Genomic DNA, 20,999 nt, shown 5'->3' with positions numbered 1-20,999 from the left:
CTAAGATTTAAAGGGTCATGATTCTTTTAAAACTCTAATTCCTTCCTCCCCCTCTCTACCCCCCTTTCTCCTATCCTTTCAGCAACTTCAAAGTAAGACTCCTAAGTTCACATGATTAAGTTCTTAAAATCACAATTGAAGATGTGCCTATTGACTGTGATACAGACTGTATTTAAATGATCACAGACCAATGTTTAAGCATAACATATCTATAGCCTAAAATACCCCTGATTTTTAAATGTGTTCTTGAGTCCTCCAAACTTAGGAAGTTTTCCAAAAGCCCAGAGTTCAAAGACACCCCCTAAATGCTTTGTTTTCTGCTCTCTTATGAACAAGTGATACTGTAGAGCCTAGAGAAACCCAGACTACAAGAGAAACTGAGTGAGTGGAAGATGATTCTTCTTCTGATTACAAGCAGTTTCTTACTATTCCAAAATGACAGTTGTATGGTTGAAACAAGTGGTCAGACCACATTTAGTGATGAGAAATTCCTGAGGCTTTATAATAAATTTTCAGGCATTAGCTGCCAATTTAGAGAATTCATTAATTCATAAGTAGTCACTTGACCTTTGGTGTAAGTTTCCATTATTATACTCTCCACAATTTGAAATTTTAACAGGCTGATTCTAATAAAAAGTAATGCATTAATGTGTTAGAACAGGTAATAGTAAAGGACAATAAGCCCTTGAAATACCTCCAAAATCCCACACATTTAATATAAGCTCTTTCTTCATTTTGCCTTTTCCTTGAATGATCCAGTCTTTTACATCAATGCCTACTGTAGCTTTTGCAGAGCCCAATTCTGTTCGTTTGCATTTCATTAGTTGTTGTAGCAGTGTAGTTTTCCCACTGCCAGTGTTTCCAACGATCATGAGTTTCATTCTGTTATAAGGTACAGCCTTCTTCAGTCGTTGTTGAAGAAATCTGGCATAAAAAATTTGCAGAACTCACAGAAGTGTATAATAAAGAAAAATACCAACAGAACCCAAGAGCAAGAAAAAAACTAAAACCATAAACATTCTAAAATTTTCAGTATCTACTTGATATTACTGGGATTTTTAACAGTCTATTCTAATTTCTGATTTGAAAGTTAAAGCTTAATTAGGAATGTGTCTTTTTTGTTGTTTTTTAATTGCCAAAAAATATGTTCTGTACAATGCACCTGGGAACATAAAAAATATATTAAAAGTAATTGGTAAGCACCACTTACTGCATGATTTACAGAAGTATCAAATTCAAGAAGCCAGCCTATTATAGCCTAAATCTCTTGTGTGTGTGCTGATAAATGACATGACAAATTCCAGACCGTAATGTGGATTTCATATGAAAACCAGCACGTTTTTTTAAAAGGAGATGGTGTTTCTCAAGAAAGTAACAAGTATTCAGTAATGGTAGGGCAACAAACCTGATAATGTCTCTGGCTTTGCATCCCACATGTTTGAAGTCTAAATTAAGATTAAGTCCTTCCAAAGGAAGATCCCATATTTTGGACAGTCTTCCCATTTCATCTGGAAAGAATCTCAAATCAGGATTATGACTTACATCTAGAGAAGTCAAGTTCTCAAGGAAGCCAATCTCAGGAGGAATCTAAAGAAAAGAACACATAATGGGCAATTAAATGTTAGAAAGAAGTACGATCATTAATACATTAAATATTTAATAAAACTAGGTATTATTTTTACTGTTATAGTTTTATTTTCTTTAATAAAGAGGACCTTGCCATGAATTCGTTATACAAACTGATTACATGACACATTCCAGGCAGAGAAATGTAATAGAATATGGTGATTTTTGTTCACTGGAAGTACTATTTGCACTTACAGACCATTTTAACAATAGAATTGTAAATTCTATCAGAGGTGACATGAAAATAAATAAACATTGAAAAACTGCAATCAATTGAAAAGTGACTTCATTTTCTTTAGATAGAATCTTACACTTTACCTCCTTTAACTTGTTGTGGGACAGGTGTAGCTTTTCTAGCCTGGACCATGCACATGCCTTTTCACTCAAGTCCAAGATGTCTATTTGATTATGGTTAAATAACAGCTCCCTTAAGTTTAATGATTTCCAGTGCATTGGTCCAGGCAGGCTTATGATCTTGTTTTGGCTTAAATCTACTGATCGCAAACTAAAAACATGAAAATAAAAAAAAAGATAATTTAGCAAATGAAAAAAAAAGAAAACTGAGATTAACTGGAACTGTATTAATTCTTAATACATGAACAAATGGATTAGATATCAAAATAGAGAGGTTTTGGACAGGAATGTAGATTGAAGAAGGTAGAGAATTACTACTATGAGCAGAAGTACTTTAAGATATTATGAGTAGGTCTTCACCGCATCATAAAAAAGTTACAAGAAAATACCTATGACTGATTCAGTATAATACTCTTTCAGTGTGTTTGTCAGTGAATGAAATTGTCTGGTCATGAAAATAAACATCCACACTATACTGTGTGTATATGTTTCAGATAATAAATTAAAGAGTCACTTTAAGTAAGTACATATTGTGATAACAGTCCATTTCCTTCTTCTTTCTATGATCTGTAGACAAGCACAGCTCTGTTCCCATTGGTAGAAGACACAGATGAGCATGGTTCACACTCCTGTAGTGCAAATATTCAGTAATTCAACTATGAAGAGCATAGTTAATATACATTTACACCCAAGTAACAGAGAACAGAGTTTAGCTCTGCATTCCAGTTACAGGTGAGTGCAGCAGTACACCATTACAAGCAATGTCTAACTAGAATAAATGTTTTTAAAAAATTAATCACAATGTAATGTAACACTAATATATATAAACCTCAAATAAAGAAAAGAACATTAAAAATTAAAAAAAAGTCAACAGGGCACTTCCTGGTATTATCAACTTTGCAGAACCCAAGATTATAAGCTATGGAGCCTCACTGGGTGATCTGAGTTGCTCTTTCTCTTCCTCCTAACTTAAAAGACAAACACCAGATGGTATGGCTACGTCACTCTTTTATCAGAAAATTTCTATGAAACTGTTTAAATACATCTGTGTGCATAAATTATATAGTTCAACTACATATGTATTTAAGAACTACATAAAAAAGAACATTTCATTTCTGTAAGTCATCTGTTGGACAAATACACTGTTTATGTTACTGTGGAACATGAAAGATGCAAAAAATCCATGAAAATCCTAACTCATTTGTCAGGGCTGGGAGATGTAGAACCTGAAAACTGCACCTTTTTATTTTAATTTGTTGTTGGGAATAGAAACATTAGCATGCTGAAACAGTGTAACAGCATGTTAACCATTATATGCTCTATGTAAATTGGATTAATGTAAATTCACAAATCTGTGGGTGTGCCTCCCCCCCAGTACCATCAGCACTCACATCTACTCACAGCTATGAGATAACTGATCTGATCACCCCTTCCAAACACTCCTGTCAGAATCTGATGCTAGTGACCTGTTAAGGTCAGTAACTTTTATTAAAATTAAAAAGCAGAAGTCCTATTTTCACATGAGTAATGCTTTGAAGGTGTAGCAAAACAAATGTCATATGCATCTTTCTCACAATTCCATCTAGAGGAAGTGTCATTCTCTGAGAATAAACATCTTGTGATACTTGGGAAGTGAAAAACTTATCTCAGTAGCCTTGTGCAAAAGTCTGCAGAAAACTGCCAGTATTTTTTTACTGTTGGTTTCAAGAAAACAATAACTTCTTTCTAGTCTTCTCAGCAAGAACTGTCAGCTTCAGCAGTCAAGCACTACATTTCTAATAACAGTGACTGCAACCTGAGAAACAGAATTTCTCAAAATAATGAAGAAAAAGTGACTGATTAGTCTTCTGTTAAAAGCTACAAAGTTTGGGACTTAACACGATAAAAAGATATTTCTTGAAAATCAGTAAAACATGCAAAATTTTCTGCTTAACAAAGGTTTTGCCATGAGGACTTCTTCAACAAGAACTTGACAATAATTTCAACAAATAAAATAATAACTTACTGTGGTAGAAGAAGAATTGCTTCTGGAACATTAATAAAACGGTTTTGGGATAATTTTAAGCTTGTTATGCTGGATGACAAGTCAGGTATTATTTCTAGAGCAGAAAAAGAGGTCAATGATAAATATTTTTCACAACTGTATACATTTTTTTAAGGCTGGAAATCTACACATATCTATACATCTTTTAAATACTTCCAGGGATGGTGACTCAACCACTTCCCTGGGCAGCCTGTTCCAGTGCTTGACAATCCTTTCAGTGAAAAAGTTTCTTCTAATAGTCAACCTAAACCTCTTCTGGCACGTGAGGCCATTTCCTCTTGTACTATTACTTGTTACCAGGGAGAAGAGACCAATCCCCACCTCGTTACAACATCCTTTCAGGTAGTTGTAAGGACAGCAATAAGGTGTCCCCCCCCTCAGTTTCCTCTTCTCTAGCCTAAAAAATCCCAGCCACTCCTTGTCAGACTTGTTCCCTAGACTCTTGTTCCCAGCTTCTTTAGACATGATCCAGGACTTCAATGTCTGCCCTGTAGTAAGGGGCCCAAAACTGAACACAGTGTTAAAGGTTTGATCTCATCAGTGCCCCGTACTGGGGGACAATCACTCCCCTAGTCCTGTTGGTCACCTTATTGCTGATGCATTCCAGGATGTTTGTATGATATGTATTTCAGTAGAGTATTAAACCTGCATTGGTACTAGATTAGCAAGCTAACTCTGAACAGTTTCTCTTACTTGAACCTTCTCTGACTGTGCACAATCTCAAGTACACCCAACCATTTTTATAGCATCCACTACAAATGTAAAACCAAGATGAGTTACATCAAATCTGATCAAATGTCCATCAAGGCCCAATGGAACTATAGTGCTTTCAGCAGTTATCAAGAGCTGATGCTTAGGGAACTCTACAAACAGGACAAACATATGTGCTATTCTCCTTTTCTGTACTCCCAAGTCTCCAAATGCTCATGGGTAAGGACTTTTGTGACTTGGAATGGTTCCTAGGAGGTACATCCTATTTTCATTGATACTTACCAAGAGCATTCATCCTGGCATTGAACTGCTCCAGTTTTGGACAGCCCATGAAGACATTCTCAGCAAGGGATGAAATATTGTTCTTACTAATGTTTAAAATTTTCAGTTCTTTTAAGCATATGGGTGAACATAAGCATGACATTTTGTTTCTATGATAAGAAGAAAAAAAAACCAAACATATTTTTCCAGAAACCATTAGCTAAAAAGTTAAAGCAGAGAATATTGATCTTTGCTACACTGTTAAAACAAAAATAAGACTCTTATCTATATAAAGACTGACCAGTCAGAAAAAATACTGGTACATGTGGCAACATGGAATAACATGACTGATATTTAGATTGTTTTAATTAATTTGTACAGAAGGTCAGAATGAACTACAAGGTGTCATTTCCTTATCACATACTGTAGCTCAATCTTTCACAGAGACTTCTGCACCACTGATTAGTGCCTTTTACTAAATGTGCTTGCAGGATTATAGTCACAGAATTATTATAAATATAAAAAAAAGAATGAAATTTCATAGAGGGGATACAGTTCAGGATGAGTATGCAATGTTACAAACAATGTATTCTGGAAAGAAGAAAATCAGCCCTGAAAATACAGAGATAAAAGAACCACATAGCACTGCTTTGAAAAGGTAATATTGCTAATAAAGTTCAAAATAAAAGTCATGAAGAAATGCAACAGGATTTTGAATTTAAAATACTGCTTTTGTAAATTTTATTCATGTAATCCATGTGTTGCTATCTTTACTCTGTAAACTTCTGTGTAAAACCTGTCACCATATTATTTTAAGTAAACAGTGTCTGCATTTTAGGGAGCTATCAAGAATTCTGTACAGGTATGCATTATCTCTCTCACTAACAACTATGATAAAAAGTGCTGGTAAACAAAAAAAATTACATTTTTTTTTCTGTTTCTGTAATTTAAAGCATACCATAGCAATAAATGCAGCTCCACAACTCACACCTACAAAAAATCTTTGGTGAATATGAAATACAGTTGAAACTGTACTTTGTGTACAGAAAACCTAGTTCTGTATGTTATACAACACAAGCAGTCCTGAATAATATGGCAGCAGAAAAAACACTGAACTACAACATTTTTAGTTTGTTACTGAAGCTGCAATGTTACTGGATTCTACTAAGGCCCACAGATAGCCTCATGTGCTGTGTAATACAACCCTGAAAACTGTAGCAATTTTTACCCATGTGCTGTAACAGTCATCATTCTGGATGACAAATATATTATTTTCTGTTATGTTGGTTGTGCCATAATCCATTTATGATACCTACCCTTCTAGCAAGAGCTGTTCCAGATTTTCAGCAACATTTGTAAGAAACTCAGGAATGCACACCAGCTGATTGTATGAAAGATTAAGTTGCTTAAGAGTTGGACATCTGAGGTATAGATCCAAAGAAAAGGAAGGCCCAATGTCATTTCGAGAAATATCAAGATTTGCAAGACAATTCATTTTCAGCAAATAAGTTGGAAAATAAGTAAATCGGTTACTGTGCAAATCCAAGTAAGTCAAACATTTCAAGTTCTGAAAGAAAAGAATAGTTTATCTTTGATAAGTTAAATGAATATATGAATTTATAGGTTTTTAATTAAGTTATATTTTATAAACTTTACTTACTTATATTTTATACACTCTACTAATTTTCTTATTTTTATCTTATTAGAAAAAGTCACAGAAAATAGCAATTAACCCACAACATTTCTATTACAGATTAAAATATAAAGTATTCTTCAAAATTAATTAGCTCAGTTTTACCAAGTTTAACAGACAGAAATTGCCTGCAGTTCTTGGTTCCATTTACATTATGACGTCACTCAATGTAACATATCCTAAGGCAGTTCTCTGCAGTGAATAACCTAATACAGTTAAATGAAAATACTTTTACTTCTAGATGGACAGAAATCCACTGAACGAAAATTGAGTGACTGCATGAAACATGCAAAAATATACAAATATACATCCATGGAAAAATATACACCCACTATTGTTACGGGTATATTGTCAAAGACAATTTATTGTAAATAATTTCAATGAGTTTCACATAAAATTACACAGAATCACCTCACACAGTTGTTCTGGAATGTTGGTAAGAGCATTTTGGTGGAGCTCCAGTTTCTCAAGATGTTCCAAATGACTGGTTAAGGAGCTATTTTGGCTGATGGCATCAATATTCTCCAGTTCGTTTGATGAAAGATCTAATGATTTAATATATTCTTTCTCTGAGGTCAATGAAGAAAGACTGTCTGATGGCTTTATATGTGGTGAAAACTTTAAGATGCCTTCTATTAAAACAAAAATATGGGAAAAAACCATGACTTCCTTTATCATGTAATTAAGATCAATCAACCTGAGATCTAAAGAAGCACAAGACAGTATACGTTGATATCCTGGCTAAGATCTGAATCTATGAAGATTCCTATTAAGAGACAGAAATTTGTAATAGTCAGGAACTGCAGAATAACAGAATGTTAGGGGTTTGGAAGGGACCTCATTGAGTCCTTCAAAAGATCAAGTCCAATCCCCCTGCCAGAGCAGGACCACCTAGTGTAGGTCACAGAGGAACACAACCAGGCAGGTTTTGAATGTCTAAAGAGAAGGAGACTCAATAACCTCACTGGGGCAGCCTGTTCCAGTGCTCTGTCACCCTCACAGCTTTTCCTTACAAAACCTCCTATGCTCCAAGTTGCACCCCCTTACCCTCTGTCCTAGATGGAAGAAATGGACACTTACACACTGTGCAACAGAAGTAGCTTTTGAAAGTCAATAAAGGCACTAATGAAATTTCATGGTCTCTTTCATTCTACATAAATTACTTGTGAAGCCCAGGAAAAAAACGACCTATATACGCATTATTTGTACTCTGCTGCAGTACTTCCAAAATTATCCTCCTCTTTGTAAATAAATACTGACTAAAATCTGACTAAAATCTTTGCATGATATGCTTGCAAAAGGATGGAAAATCTGCTATGTATGTTAAATTATATAGCTTACTTACTGGGGGATTCATCTGACGGCAAGACTTTTCTTCTTTGCTTCATTAGTGGTTCATAATCTGAGCCAGGTCCCTGGAATATCACAGCAACAAAAAAAACAGTTATGGACATACACAGATAGCTGAAATAATCTAAATTCTGTAAAAATATTTTCAGTGTGGTTTCTTTTTATCAGAACTTTCCACAGGTAACAAAAAGAAACTGTACATTTTAATTAAAAATAACAATAGGTCACAGCTTTCTAAAACTTACTGATCCACGCAATATGAAAGAACAGTACTGCGGGTTTTTTTGGCAACCTAAAATGACTCTCAGTAAAGGGGGGTGATAGGATGGAGAAGGATATTACAATAATAATATTCTCTAGGGAAGCCAGTCCCTCCTATTTCTCTCCACAGTCAATGGAAAAAGTAAAGCTCCTTTCAAAGCAACCTGACTTATATTTCACCGATTTGTTGCCTTCTCATGGAAGGGGTCCCTCTTCCTTGGTCACAGTAGAACTCTGAAGATTAACTTCACAAGGGGGTAGCTAAGCCTTTGTGAAAAGGCTCACAGTTTCTGTATCTGCATTTGAACATCAGACTCAAAATTTGGGCAATACACAAGATTGTGAATTGAGGGTGAATTGAAGGTGGCAGAGCACTGGAACAGCTGCCCAGGGAGGTTGTGGAATCTCCTTCTCTGGAGGTATTCAAAATACACCTGGACACATTCCTCTGTGACCTTCTGCAGGTGACCCTGCTCATGCAGGGGTTGGACTAAATGATATTTTGACGTCCCTCCCAACCCCTAAATTTCTGTGATTTCTGTGTACTGATCATAAATTGTTGCTGAAATAAATTCTCAGCTGTACAGTGACCTGGAGAATGGTAAATGCACAGCAATATAAGGAAATACTAAATGGCAACAGTGAGACAAGAGCCCACAGGGTTACACAACACTTGATTATCAAAAATTGTGCTGTAGGCAACACAGAAGGACTTAGAGGAAGGCTGGAACAAACTAGGATCTGACTTACCACAGAGTAGGAATGTCGTGGCAAAGTAGGGGAACCTCTTTGAAATGCCATTTCTCTATAATGTAAGTCAGCAACTGCAATGGAATTAGACTTCTTTTTTGTAAAAAGTGACCCTTCACTTCCTAGACCACAGCAGAACAAATAAATAAGAAAATGAGACTCAAATTTCAACTGTAATATAGACACTGACATATAAAGGACAGATAATTTCAACAGCATCAGTAGTGGTAGGATCTCACTGGTTAATTTTGTGTGCAATAGGCCAAGAGTGTTGTCAACATATTTTAGGGGCCATACTAAGCTGACGTGCTCCAAATACAACCTGCTGTTACACTGATGCTTTATCATTTAACATTTCCAGCAGGTTGGTATTATTACACATTTCTTAACACACCTTTGTGCTACTGCAGTGTAAATAACTTTTTAAAATATTAGAAGCTTGTATTTGAATAGATAAATTTTCATTCCTGCATTTATTGAGAATGAAACACCAAATGCCACTCTGGCTTTGGTGATCTAGGGTTCTCTGGACACACGTAGTGTTCCTCTTCTCAAAGCCACTTTCAGAACTCCTAAAATCACTCCTGTTAGCAAGGCCTGTATTTTAAGACCATAATTTAGATATGGCAACTTCTCTATGTGGGACAACCACAACACCTAATATATGCATGTGCTACAGTCCTACAGAAATGAAAATGGTGCTGAACAATGTAAAAGAAAAGAGCAGAACAGAACAACAGCAAAAAAATCCTGAGTATTCTCTAATTCCAAAATGCAAATTCTTCATCTGCAATGATTTTAAGAATTCAACCATTCTCAAGACATCTGAAGAAACAAAAGACACATTGTAAATTAAAGCCACTTATTAAGTTACCAATATTATAGACAGAAACACTTATTTGGTATAAATTAAAGGCATTCAGATTTCCTGGCATGGTTACCAAGAATGATGTACTGGAAACAGAATTGTCATTTACACTTTCTGATCAATTCGATATCTTTGGGACAGGGCCTGTTTTACCTACTTTATTTGTCAACAATTAAGTCCTCTATACCACACTTAGCTGTTTCGACTCTGCTTACAGATAACAGGGGTTTCTCTATCACGACAGACCTGACTTCATGATGAGACAAATTGTGCTCTTGAAGCACTTGTTCTTCTTCTATTGACTATAAAGGCAGCATCTGAGAATAGCTCAGACACAGACAACAAAACAATCAATATCTAACTCTGGCTGGGTGAATCCCAATCCTTCTAAAAGAAACTGAATGCCTGAAGAACAAATTTTAAATGGAAAACTGAGTAAAATGCTTTAAGGTCCTTCTGTTGCAGATGAAGCACATATTCACCATTAATTATTATACAATGTTACTACAATCAATTTTTGGATAAAAGTGTTTTTTCATGGGAAGTGTTTTATCTCAAAAACATCTGATTTATGGCTATGTTCTAGCCCTGGTACACTAGATTGAATTATAGGAAGAAAAAAAAAAAACAAATAAATTACCCTCACTATCAATATCATCACTCAACGGAAATAAACTGTCCACTAATGGGTCAGAAATGAAATTCCAGTCATAGTTTTTGTCCACTCCATCTTCAGAGATGTTTGGATCAGAGGAGGCTCTTGATCTGTCCTCTGAAATATTCTTCATCTGGAATTTAATCACCATTCTTGCCAGCGCAGAACCTGCATCTGTATAAGAAACCGAAAAGAGCATTTTCTCCAACAACACCAAATAGCTTTAAAAAAAATTAACAGAAATTACTCCGTTTATTTTCAAGGTTTGACTGCTGTTCTACATATAGCTGTATGCCCTGAATAGATTATCCACTGAAGATTTTGATGTAAAACACTTCTATAGTAGTATTAAGAGATTAACACAATTCATATATCGAATTTTATATATACTTACTTTGTTTTCTTACTGGAGTAAGTTTATCTGGGAACAAAGGAATAAGCCAGGAGGGTTCTAGTCTCCCAATACCAAATCCTCCAAGACATATACTGCTGTTGGCAACATCAAGGCTAAGCCTCTTCAAGAGCAAGCTGATGATCTGGCTGTCTCCTCTCTTTATACTGATGGTTAAAGCACTGCGAACATCCTGCTCTCGAGCACCATTGGCTAACAGCAATTCAACCAGTTTAGGATTATTTCCTTTCTCACAAACCTAACAGAGAAAAGCAGTTAAAAAATTGTGAGGCAAGCAAACAACAGCTCAGACTGCATTGAGAGACTTGTCTTCAATTCTGATGCATTGTATTTTGAGGATCATGTCTCTTTTTCACTTACACTATTCCCTTTCCCTCAGACCAGATGCTGGCCTAAGGCACAAACCCCATTTTCCTGAAGTCTTTTCCCAAAATTTAACAAATGTCTGAGTTCAGTAGTTGTAATTTCTGCCATGAGTGCACACAATTTCCAGTCAAAGATGAATGGTAACTTATGTAGTTTGGTTATTGTATGCAGTCTGTGGCAACTCCATTTATCTATTCAGTTGGAAAAAGACACTCAGTGGTTATTTTGCTACATGATCTGGATATTGTCATATATATTTCCATATATATTTCATATATATTACCTGATAGATCAAAGAGTTGGTCTTTGTCTTCTTATTAATGTCGGCTCCAAGTAGAAGTAAACATTCAGCCATAATACTATTGTACTCATTACATGCTTTTTCCAGCATCATATTTTTTAAATCATCATTTTCAGCTATTTTAGCAAAACATTTACAACACAGGCTTTGAAACTGAATGGGAAGAGAAACAACCAAGTTAGGCCAAAAAAAGCACCAAGATTTTTCAACTGCAGAGCTATCATAAGCAGGAAGGTACCTGTCGATCTCGCTGGTCAGTGAAACACATGGACATCTGGTAGAAAATGACTGTGTCAAATGATTCATGTACCAGTAGCTTTGCAAAACAAGGTGACAAACCAAGAATTGACAAGATTGTATGAAATCCCTAGGAACACAATGAGAAGGCTGAAATAAGTACAGTGTTAAAAGTGTCACTTTAAAACAGGTCATGCAACAAAATCAGATTTCAATCAAAAGACAGGTGCACTAAGTTTTTTTGTCTTTCTTTTAAACGTGCCACAATTCACAAATTGGAGAAGTTAGAACAGAAACACCTGGTTTATATAACCTGGCTTTATTTAGCTGTGGTTTCATACTTGTTTAGCTGACTCACTTTAACAGATATTAATGAACTTTGAAAAGACAAATTATGCACCATAAATCTGACAACATCCTGCCTGATAGTGACAAACATACTTGCAATTTCCTGAAAACACAGAGAGGAAACAATCTCATTCTAAGGATATGCGATCAAGATGCATCCTCTTTCCCAATGTGTTGCTCTGTAATCCTTGATTTTTTAAAGAAGTGAAAAATTTAACAAGTGTATCTAAAAACACAAAACTGTCACCTCATGATTCTGCAAGTAATGTTCACCCAGAAGGGTGAACCAGAAGTTCACTCAACAGAAGGGTGTACTGGGTAAATTACAGGCTTTTTGTCCAAATCTAATTGATAACAAATCACTTTGAGTAACTTCTTTTCCCACCACGTTGTTTTGATTTCTCTCTATACTGGTTGTTCAGCTAAAATTGGTACAGTCAGAGGAAAAACAGCAGTAAAGAAGAGAGGCTGTACTTGTGACATTTCCATATTGACCTGAAACAGAAGCTCTGACAGAAAACCCTGACAGGGAAGTTCCATTCCCCATGAAAAATGAAACTAGCAACAAACTGGGAGAGCTTCTGAAGCAGAGGAAACAGAACTTTCACACAAAGAAGACTGAAGGTGTGTTTTTGGGTTTTCAGGCAGAATAAGTACCCTCCTTCCATATTCCGAAGTAGATCCAAAGTCTGACACAGTATTTCAGTAGCTGCTTTTTAAACACAGCATTCCTACTCTAAGCTTATTGCTGGTGAACTAGGAACTATGTTATTTTCTATTATTTTCCAAAAGGAAAATCAATCCTATAATGATGGTTACTTCATTAAGTGGTTATAGATTGACTGCATGATGAACCATGACTGAGCAATTTGATCTAGTCTAGATCTCACAATTGTTAGACAGACACTTAAACCTACTCTTAGGTATTCTGAACTGAATATATGCCTTCAAGAAAACCATCTCTAGAGCAAACACATTGGTTCAATTGTAAGACTTATATAATGATTGCAATAAAATCAAAATGAAGCAACTAAAAGAAGGAATTTTATTTCCAATAAAACTACATTAAAATAATTTTCTGAAGTTTTGCCTTGCACTTTCATATCTAGAAATAACACATACGTGCATCTGGATTTCAGTGACTTCTTTAAATCGTCTCAGAGTAGAAACCAGAACTGTTGACAGAACGTGCATGGTTGCAATGCACAAACTCTTCCTTGTAATCAAAGAGCGCAGAAGACTCAAACCCAAACACTGTATGTCTAGAAAAAAAAAAAAAGAAAAAAAGTAATAATAATGATTATTCACCCATTCTGAGCAGAATAAACTCCTAACCTAATTAGTGCTATATTACTGACATTCCAGAAAGTTATTTGCATAAGCTATTACAGGGCCTGGCATAACAAGAAAGTGGATGAACTTGAGGACTATGCAGTACAGCAGCCTTTTCTTGCCATGTAACCTACATCCCACCCAGTTCTCTAAAATGAGTAATAAATAGGTTACAGCTTCTATGGTGAATTAGCCCCTCCTGCTACATTATTGACATCTAACACAATACCTTCCTTACCTTGTTCATCTGGATACATCTGTAGGGTGTGAAGCACAGTGTCAGTAGCTCCTTGCTGGGTTAAAATTTCTAGCGCTCCAGTGCATTCAGCTACAGAACCAAGTAGTTTTAATCCACACTTCTGAATGCTAGGATTTCCAAGAAACTAATAGAGAAATTAATATAAAATCAGATGAAGTTTTTTCTGTGTACAATCACAACAGTGAGGTTGCTTGTTCTTAAAGTATGTGAAATTACAGCCGGTATGACAATAATCACAATTTCAAAAAGGTTTCCTTTTAAAACATCAGTTTCCGTTCTCATAGCCTCCCCATATTTTCACCTGGTTCTGAAAATGTTCACTAGTTTTCTAATGCAGAATGGGACTTGGTTTTCCTAACATTTTTAATACAGCCATTCACAATTTCACACCTTTTTGCTGTAGGACAAGGAGGGTAACAAAATGTACTTTCTTTGTGGTTAAAAGAAACAAGCATGGAACTCCGAGAACTCACAAGTGATAAAATGTGGTGGCAACTGAAGAAAATATGAAATAAAATATATGTTGCAACATACACATTGCCACACCTTATCAGGATTTTTAAGGTTTCAGTTTTAGTTATAAAGCAATTCAATAGGTTATTACTGATTATTTTTCCCAATTTTTCCCCACTTACAAGATGCTGAAAATGTAGATGAGACCTAGATCTGAAAGTGTGCACACCTGTCACAGTGACCTGCAAATCTGCAAAACTGTCTCAGTGGTATCATGCCCATCTTTTTCCTTACTCCTCTAGTTTTCCAGTAAAATTTGCTATTCCAGCCCTTCTGGTTGATACTGTAATACTCCAAAACACAAACCAACTAAGTCACAAAACACGGTCAGGATGGTGACAAAGCACAGGGGACTAATATATTCTGAAGTAAAAATTTTTTTGCCTCCCTTGTTCATTTCTATATCCTTTATCTCTAGGTCAATAAACATCCTTTAGACACTCTAGCACTCCTTTGGTGATACATTTTCTGCTTTAACCTTTATCATAAACTTAAGACACATACATTTCCTTGACTGAAGGTGTTTGGCAAACCTAAAATTGTTGAGAGACTTCTAAAAAGTCGTGCATAGCTACATTCATTTTGATTGTGGTCATGTGAACTTATAAAACCTTACAGAGGAAGGATTCTTCTGAGGGCCATGAAATTAAATATGTCCCATCACTAGGATCTAAGGCTTATTTTCTGTGCAAAGTGCACAGTTCTTCCTTTGTTTAGACCGGGTGTCCATCACCTTTCCACTTTTCAGCTTCCCTTAAAGGCACTGGTATTCTATTTTCAAGTGGCTGAAAAAGGTTATAGAACAGTGAAAAGAATGGAGTCAACTGAGAAACTCTGTTCTGTTGAAAGCAACAGAGCATGTATCCATGAAAGCCATACTGAAGAACCACTCAGTTCTACATGCAGCTGAGGTGCAGGTATGAAGACTCTTTTAATTTAAAAACCAGTCCACTAAGAACCACAAATAAACTGTATGCTTGAAAAAAAAAAAAAAAAAAAAAAAAGCCTTGTTTCTATAGAGGAGATCAAATACACTCCAGAACAGAAAGTAAGAAAAAAAAACAAATGAAAAATGAAATGCAGAAGATTAATGCTATAAAATCAATAGGAAACCAAATGTGGAACTACAACTTACAAATGATTCACCATTGCAAATGTAAAATACTGACAAAATAAATTAGAATAAAGCTTTAACTATACCCTGTTCAAAGCATTAAGCACCAATGAATGAGTTCCCTCCAAAAGACACTGGCTTTTAATGACTTTTACTGTAAGTGCAAAAGCAGCATCTCCCACATCTCTGGAAGAACCATTCTGGTCATTCTTTGTATCTGCAACAATAAAGAACAAATTTAATACTCTCCTCAGTACTAACCCAATATTATTAACTCAACATTACAAACAAATTGAACACAAAGATTTTAACAACTGACTCAGAGGGTGTATTTCAGATCTTATGACTTTTTCAGAACTCCATAGTTACAGACTGGAGTCCCTCCAGATTTACACTGTAACATGAGTACATTGTGTTTGAAATTATTTCATCATATGTTTGCTCACTCCTTACTGTGAAAAAGCAAAATCATGCCAAAGAATTTTGTGTAAGGTATATTGCAATGTATTACTTCTTTGAGCCATGGGGTTTCTTAGTGTTCCTGACATCTGCTTCAGAGTGCTTTTTCCTTCTGGAAAGGAAAGCCTGTACAGAAGCTATAAACTAGTTGCCCTTTATCACATGATAAGCCAAATTTTACTCATAGATGACATAAGTGGAATGTGAATACAAATAAAGGAACAGATTTACCTGAAGTCTTTCAGATTTACCTTTCTCGTAGCTATTGGCACTCGCAGTCAAGTGGCACTACACAAAGTACCCAGAAACCCTTTAAAAATCACTTCAAACATGCTTATTTATTCCAGTTACTTCTTGTTCCCTAATAAACCTGGAAGTTCCAACATTCAGCTGGTGCTGCCTTTGGTTACATTTCAGAAGGGCCTCACTTCCAGGATATGAGCAAGTTACTAGTTTCAGAGTTATGTGGTTTGTGTATGTTCAGCTAAAAGAGCTGAGGGATACTTGCAGAAAGGTGTTCTGAAAAAATATCAGTACTCTCAGTATTGAGAGTACTGTTTGTACTCTCAGACTTAACATCAGAGTTAAAAAACAGGATATACACCAGTAAATTGATAGGAGGAGTTAAAACTTTCCCCGATTCACTTAAAGGTACACAAATAACAGGAACATCTTTTTCCACTGCAGATAATGTTTAAAGAATATTTGTTGAAAAGGAATTTCTAAGCTGGTCAGTTTGGCTTCTTCTGTCTGTAGAAAATAGTATACAATAGTGTATTTCATACCTTTAAATAACTGTCTTTATTTTTTGGTGCCAATTTTTATGCTCCTTTCAAGAGTTACTATTAAAACAACTGCATTTTGTAGTACCACAATGCTGATGTTGTTATCACTGTTTGCTCTCACTTAAAGGAAACCTATAATGAAAGTACACAATCACAGCAATAGCTCCTACACTCACATCTTGAATCCCTTAGAAATAATGCAGCTAACTCTTCAGTGAAATGAGCAGTGGTAATTTTGGTCAGTTACCTTCAATACCTAAAAGGTTTCCTCCATCTTAAATGTTTTTCAAGAGTTACAACTGCTGTCAGTTATGTATGAAACTCTAGTAAGCTTTCTAAAGTCCCATGAAAGGCTTTCTCATTAGTTAAGAAAGACTAAAACCCAGCTACCTAATTCTAATCCATGATTTGGTGTATGATGCCACACATTACATTTTGGATGACTTACCAGGCATCATAAAGTGTAAAAGGACTCGAAGTCCTTCCAGTTGTACAGATGGTGATTTCTCATGTTTCCTTATGGATTTTACAACTTCTGATGCAGCTACTGTCATTATGTCTAGATGAGGGAAACTGAAAGTATTGTTTATAAAAAAAAAAAATAAGAATACATTTAGACCATTTGTTTCCTTAATTAAGACTGTGAAAACCCTTCAGAACACTGCAAATCTGGTTTGAGCTATGAAATATAAACTATGGTACTTTTCTTCATCATAGCAAATATATTATTTTCATGCCATTCCATTAATTCAGTTTATGTAACTAATTCCATTCTAGACTACTGAGAGGTAATTTTCACTCCAGTCCAGAACAGTGATACACAAACAGTACAGCATATTACTTTCTTCTTTCATTTTCTAATACTTTTTATTCCTGTTTTTATTCCATGTTAACATGTTTATGGGAATTTCCCCTTTCTAAAGTGATATTATTTGTAAGAAATTCTATTACCACATCTTGAGTCTGCCATTTTTTCACAAACCCCTTAGGTTTAAGGGAAGACTGGAAAAAACTGGCAGGATGCTTGGAAAAATGTTTCTATGCTGTTTACCAGTATTTATGAGTCACAAGCTTGCTTCCTGTCATATGCTGGAGCTTATGTAAAAGCCAACAAAAAAGTAGCATTTACACAATGTTATACTAACAATCAGAGTTAATATTGTGGGAAATTACTTAGCTCTCAGCAGAATTCAGCATGGCTAAGAGGAGGGGACACCACCTCATGTCAGTCTATTCCAGCCTCACTGCACAAGAACCAAGAGGGGAAGAACCTGCAGCTCCCTACACACATCCACCTGGGCATTCGACCACAGGGACTATGAAGTGAATGTCTTGAGCAGGGCCATCAGCCTGTGGTCAGTTTTAATACCAGTGAAACAGTCAGTAATTTAAATGTAATCAGTTACACTGAATCTCACAAACTTTCACCTTGGAAGTATTTCTAAGTATATTACCTTCCTTCAAAAACGTGATTCAGAATTCTGCAGGAACTTTCAGCCACTTCAGGAGAATGTGGATATTTCCTCATTATATCCAAAATATTCATATGTATTCCTTTAGACAGAAGTGTCTTCCTAATATTTACTACAACACAAGATAGTAAGAATCCTGTAAGGAAATCTCATTTTATGTAAAGTTCTCAAAAACAACAGAACTGCTAACTTTTTATCCCCTTTTTAAAATTTTATTCCTCACCAGATTTTATAGAAGTATAAACTAGAAAAACTATAGTGTGAAACAAGTTGAGCTGAAGCTGACTTCTGTTTGCACAGCTTAATCAAAAGCATTCTCACTCCTGAATGCCTAATAAGTTTAAATACATCTGCTATTTTTACTTACATAGTTAACTTTAAGGGAAGGATAAGGTGCAGCTTTACCTTTATTGTAAAAAATGTTCAATCTTAGGCAATTTTTCCTCCAAACTAAATTGAGTGATCATGTAGGAATGCCAGTTTAAAGCTTCCAAAAAACCTACCTTCTAAAATAAAGCTTAAAAATGAAACTATGTTTATCTGCTCTATTTACTTAGCTAGTGCATTTCTTAAAAATTCAAAGACTCAAGCACATGTTCTATCTATAATTAACCAATATAACTCATAACACAATAAAAATACTCTACATTATCATGGTAACTACCACCAATTCTTGTCACTCCCAGTTCAGTACATCCACTGCCAATGCTAATTCAAGCAACATTGCACTGTGCCAGGGGGTTTTACTAAGCCTCTTTATTTAAAGAGGCACACACTAATAAAAAAAAAAAAAAAAAAATTATTGCTCTAGATTTCTCTAGAGGCCCACTTGTCAGTAACATATTATGTAAATAACTTATAATAGGCAGTATCAGAATGCATACATTTAAGAAATATTTTTCTCAAGATATATATACATTTATCTCATAAATAACAAGAAAATCTTTTCATTATCAGGTTTTATGTAATGGGATAGCTAAGTAACCTAGTGATAAAATGCTTTCTCACCTAGAGAATGGTAATTATCTGCTAGTCTTTATCCTCCTATCTAGCCAGTTTTCAATGTGTAGTCTACAAACCACTTGAGGTCCGTAACAATTTCAAAAGGGTTCTGGGAAAGGTATTTAATAAAAGCAGGCCAACTGTCAATATGCTTAAATACTCTACTCAGGGGTCCACATCTCCACTGAAAAATTTTGAGAAGGCCTGAAAATTGAAAAAAGTCAGGATACCATGTTAGGACTAAAGCAATCTTCAAAACCATTATGCACTAGCTTAACTTTCTACACATGATTTGAGTCACTGATGTCAATGGGACTGCTCAGACTCCCTTTGTTAAGCAAGAAAATTTTGGCTCTAATCCTTAATCAGGTGATTTTCAACAAGTGCTGCACTTGACAAAATTCAAATGTGACAAATGTTTAAACGAGCATACAAAGAGAAGACACCTGTTGCACACCTTCTGCTCTAAAAAATAGCAACTGCAACACATAAACTGGCCAGGAACTCTTCACTTTGACATTCTTTCTTTGATGCTAGACAAGATAGTTTTTTTCAAAGGAAGGAATAAACTTCCTATTAAAAACAACTGCCTAAAATTCTAATCACAGGGAATATTGTACTCATACAACAGCACACTAAATGTTCTTTAATATTATAGCAACAGCTTTCTGCTGAATTACAAAGTAAAGATAACTAAATTCCCTTACCGTTTTGTTGTGACAAAATTGCCAAGGTACTAGCAGCTGCCTGAAACACTTCTTTCGAAGAGGAGTGCATCAGCATGGAAAGCATCACTGCTCTGTCTATTGGGAACCTTTCACACAGAGAAACAAATCACTGCACATTGAGCATACTACCCTGGCTACTTTGTAGCTGTACTTCAGTTTCCTAAAAAGGTTTTAAACGACATAATTAAATTTTCAGATGTTTGTACTTGACTTGTAATATTTTTCCAGAGCAAGAGCTGCCAGAAAGTCCTTCGCAAAATACACGTATTAATCTATCCTGAATTTCACTAAAGTTTCTTTGAACCCTGCATTCCAAGTGACTTGAGGTTCAGAAAGGCTTACTAAAATGTGAACTATTAAAATTTTAAGAAACCCTGAGAAATATTTAAGTAGAATGAAAGTCTTTTTCTTACCCATTCCTAGATTCCCCGCAATGAGGCAGCACCCCCTCTACTATGCCCTTTCACGATTTGTGGGAAAATGAGCACTGTTTTTCCATACTAATTATATACTAGATATCTTAATCTCCATAGAATCAAAGAATATTGGGTAGGAAGGCACTGCAAGGATCAACAACCTTTCTTGGCAAATGCACAGTCTAGACAAGATGGCCCAGCACCCTGTCCAGATGAACTTTGTAAGTATCCAGTGTCGGGGAATCCACCACTCCCCTTGGGAGATTATTCCAATGGCTCATTGTCCCCATTGTGAAAAATCCTCTCCGTTTCCCCTGCTCTTACATTCTTTAATTCTCCCTATCCTTGTTGCAAGTGGAGAAGAGTGGTGAGACATTAGAACAGGTTGCTCAGAGAGGTGGTGGAAGTCCCATCCCTGGAAGTTTTTAAGGCCAGGCTGGCCAGAGCTCTAAGCAACCTGATCTAGTGGGAGGTGTCCCTGCCCATGGCAGGGGGGTTGGAACTAGACTTAAAGGTCCCTTCCAACCCTGGAAAGTCTATGATTCTAAGAAATTCTTTATGAACTGTAAAAATCAGCTCTATTAGGCTGTGTTCTGACCCCTTATTAAAACACTATCAGTTTTGCCTCAGTCAAGGTTAGCACACTTTTAAAGAAGGAAACTTTCCCAAGTACTGCTGATCA

The 20,999-nt window shown here is 35.7% G+C and overlaps 1 protein-coding gene across 3 annotated transcripts in view; it reads right to left on the bottom strand.

Moving 5' to 3' along the window:
• LRRK2 (leucine rich repeat kinase 2) overlaps nt 1-20,999 on the bottom strand; it is a 64,906-nt gene that overhangs the window by 24,623 nt on the left and 19,284 nt on the right. For all 3 annotated transcript variants that reach the window (XM_071733901.1, XM_071733899.1, XM_071733900.1), the window contains 19 exons: nt 19,881-19,987; nt 18,154-18,283; nt 17,148-17,272; nt 15,542-15,672; nt 13,808-13,952; nt 13,360-13,499; nt 11,891-12,019; nt 11,635-11,805; nt 10,968-11,223; nt 10,559-10,747; nt 9,051-9,172; nt 8,035-8,104; nt 7,101-7,321; nt 6,313-6,563; nt 5,018-5,166; nt 3,986-4,079; nt 1,945-2,131; nt 1,406-1,587; nt 695-924 (listed from right to left, as the gene is read on the bottom strand). In XM_071733901.1, coding sequence (XP_071590002.1) covers nt 695-924; nt 1,406-1,587; nt 1,945-2,131; nt 3,986-4,079; nt 5,018-5,166; nt 6,313-6,563; nt 7,101-7,321; nt 8,035-8,104; nt 9,051-9,172; nt 10,559-10,747; nt 10,968-11,223; nt 11,635-11,805; nt 11,891-12,019; nt 13,360-13,499; nt 13,808-13,952; nt 15,542-15,672; nt 17,148-17,272; nt 18,154-18,283; nt 19,881-19,987 — 3,029 coding nt within the window. The remainder of the gene's footprint in view (nt 1-694; nt 925-1,405; nt 1,588-1,944; nt 2,132-3,985; nt 4,080-5,017; nt 5,167-6,312; nt 6,564-7,100; nt 7,322-8,034; nt 8,105-9,050; nt 9,173-10,558; nt 10,748-10,967; nt 11,224-11,634; nt 11,806-11,890; nt 12,020-13,359; nt 13,500-13,807; nt 13,953-15,541; nt 15,673-17,147; nt 17,273-18,153; nt 18,284-19,880; nt 19,988-20,999) is intronic.

This window comes from Heliangelus exortis, chromosome 1 (genome assembly GCF_036169615.1).
Source record: "Heliangelus exortis chromosome 1, bHelExo1.hap1, whole genome shotgun sequence".
Lineage (NCBI taxonomy): Eukaryota > Metazoa > Chordata > Aves > Apodiformes > Trochilidae > Heliangelus > Heliangelus exortis.
Note: the sequence above shows the minus strand (reverse complement) of the source record. Positions and strands in the feature narration are given on the sequence as shown.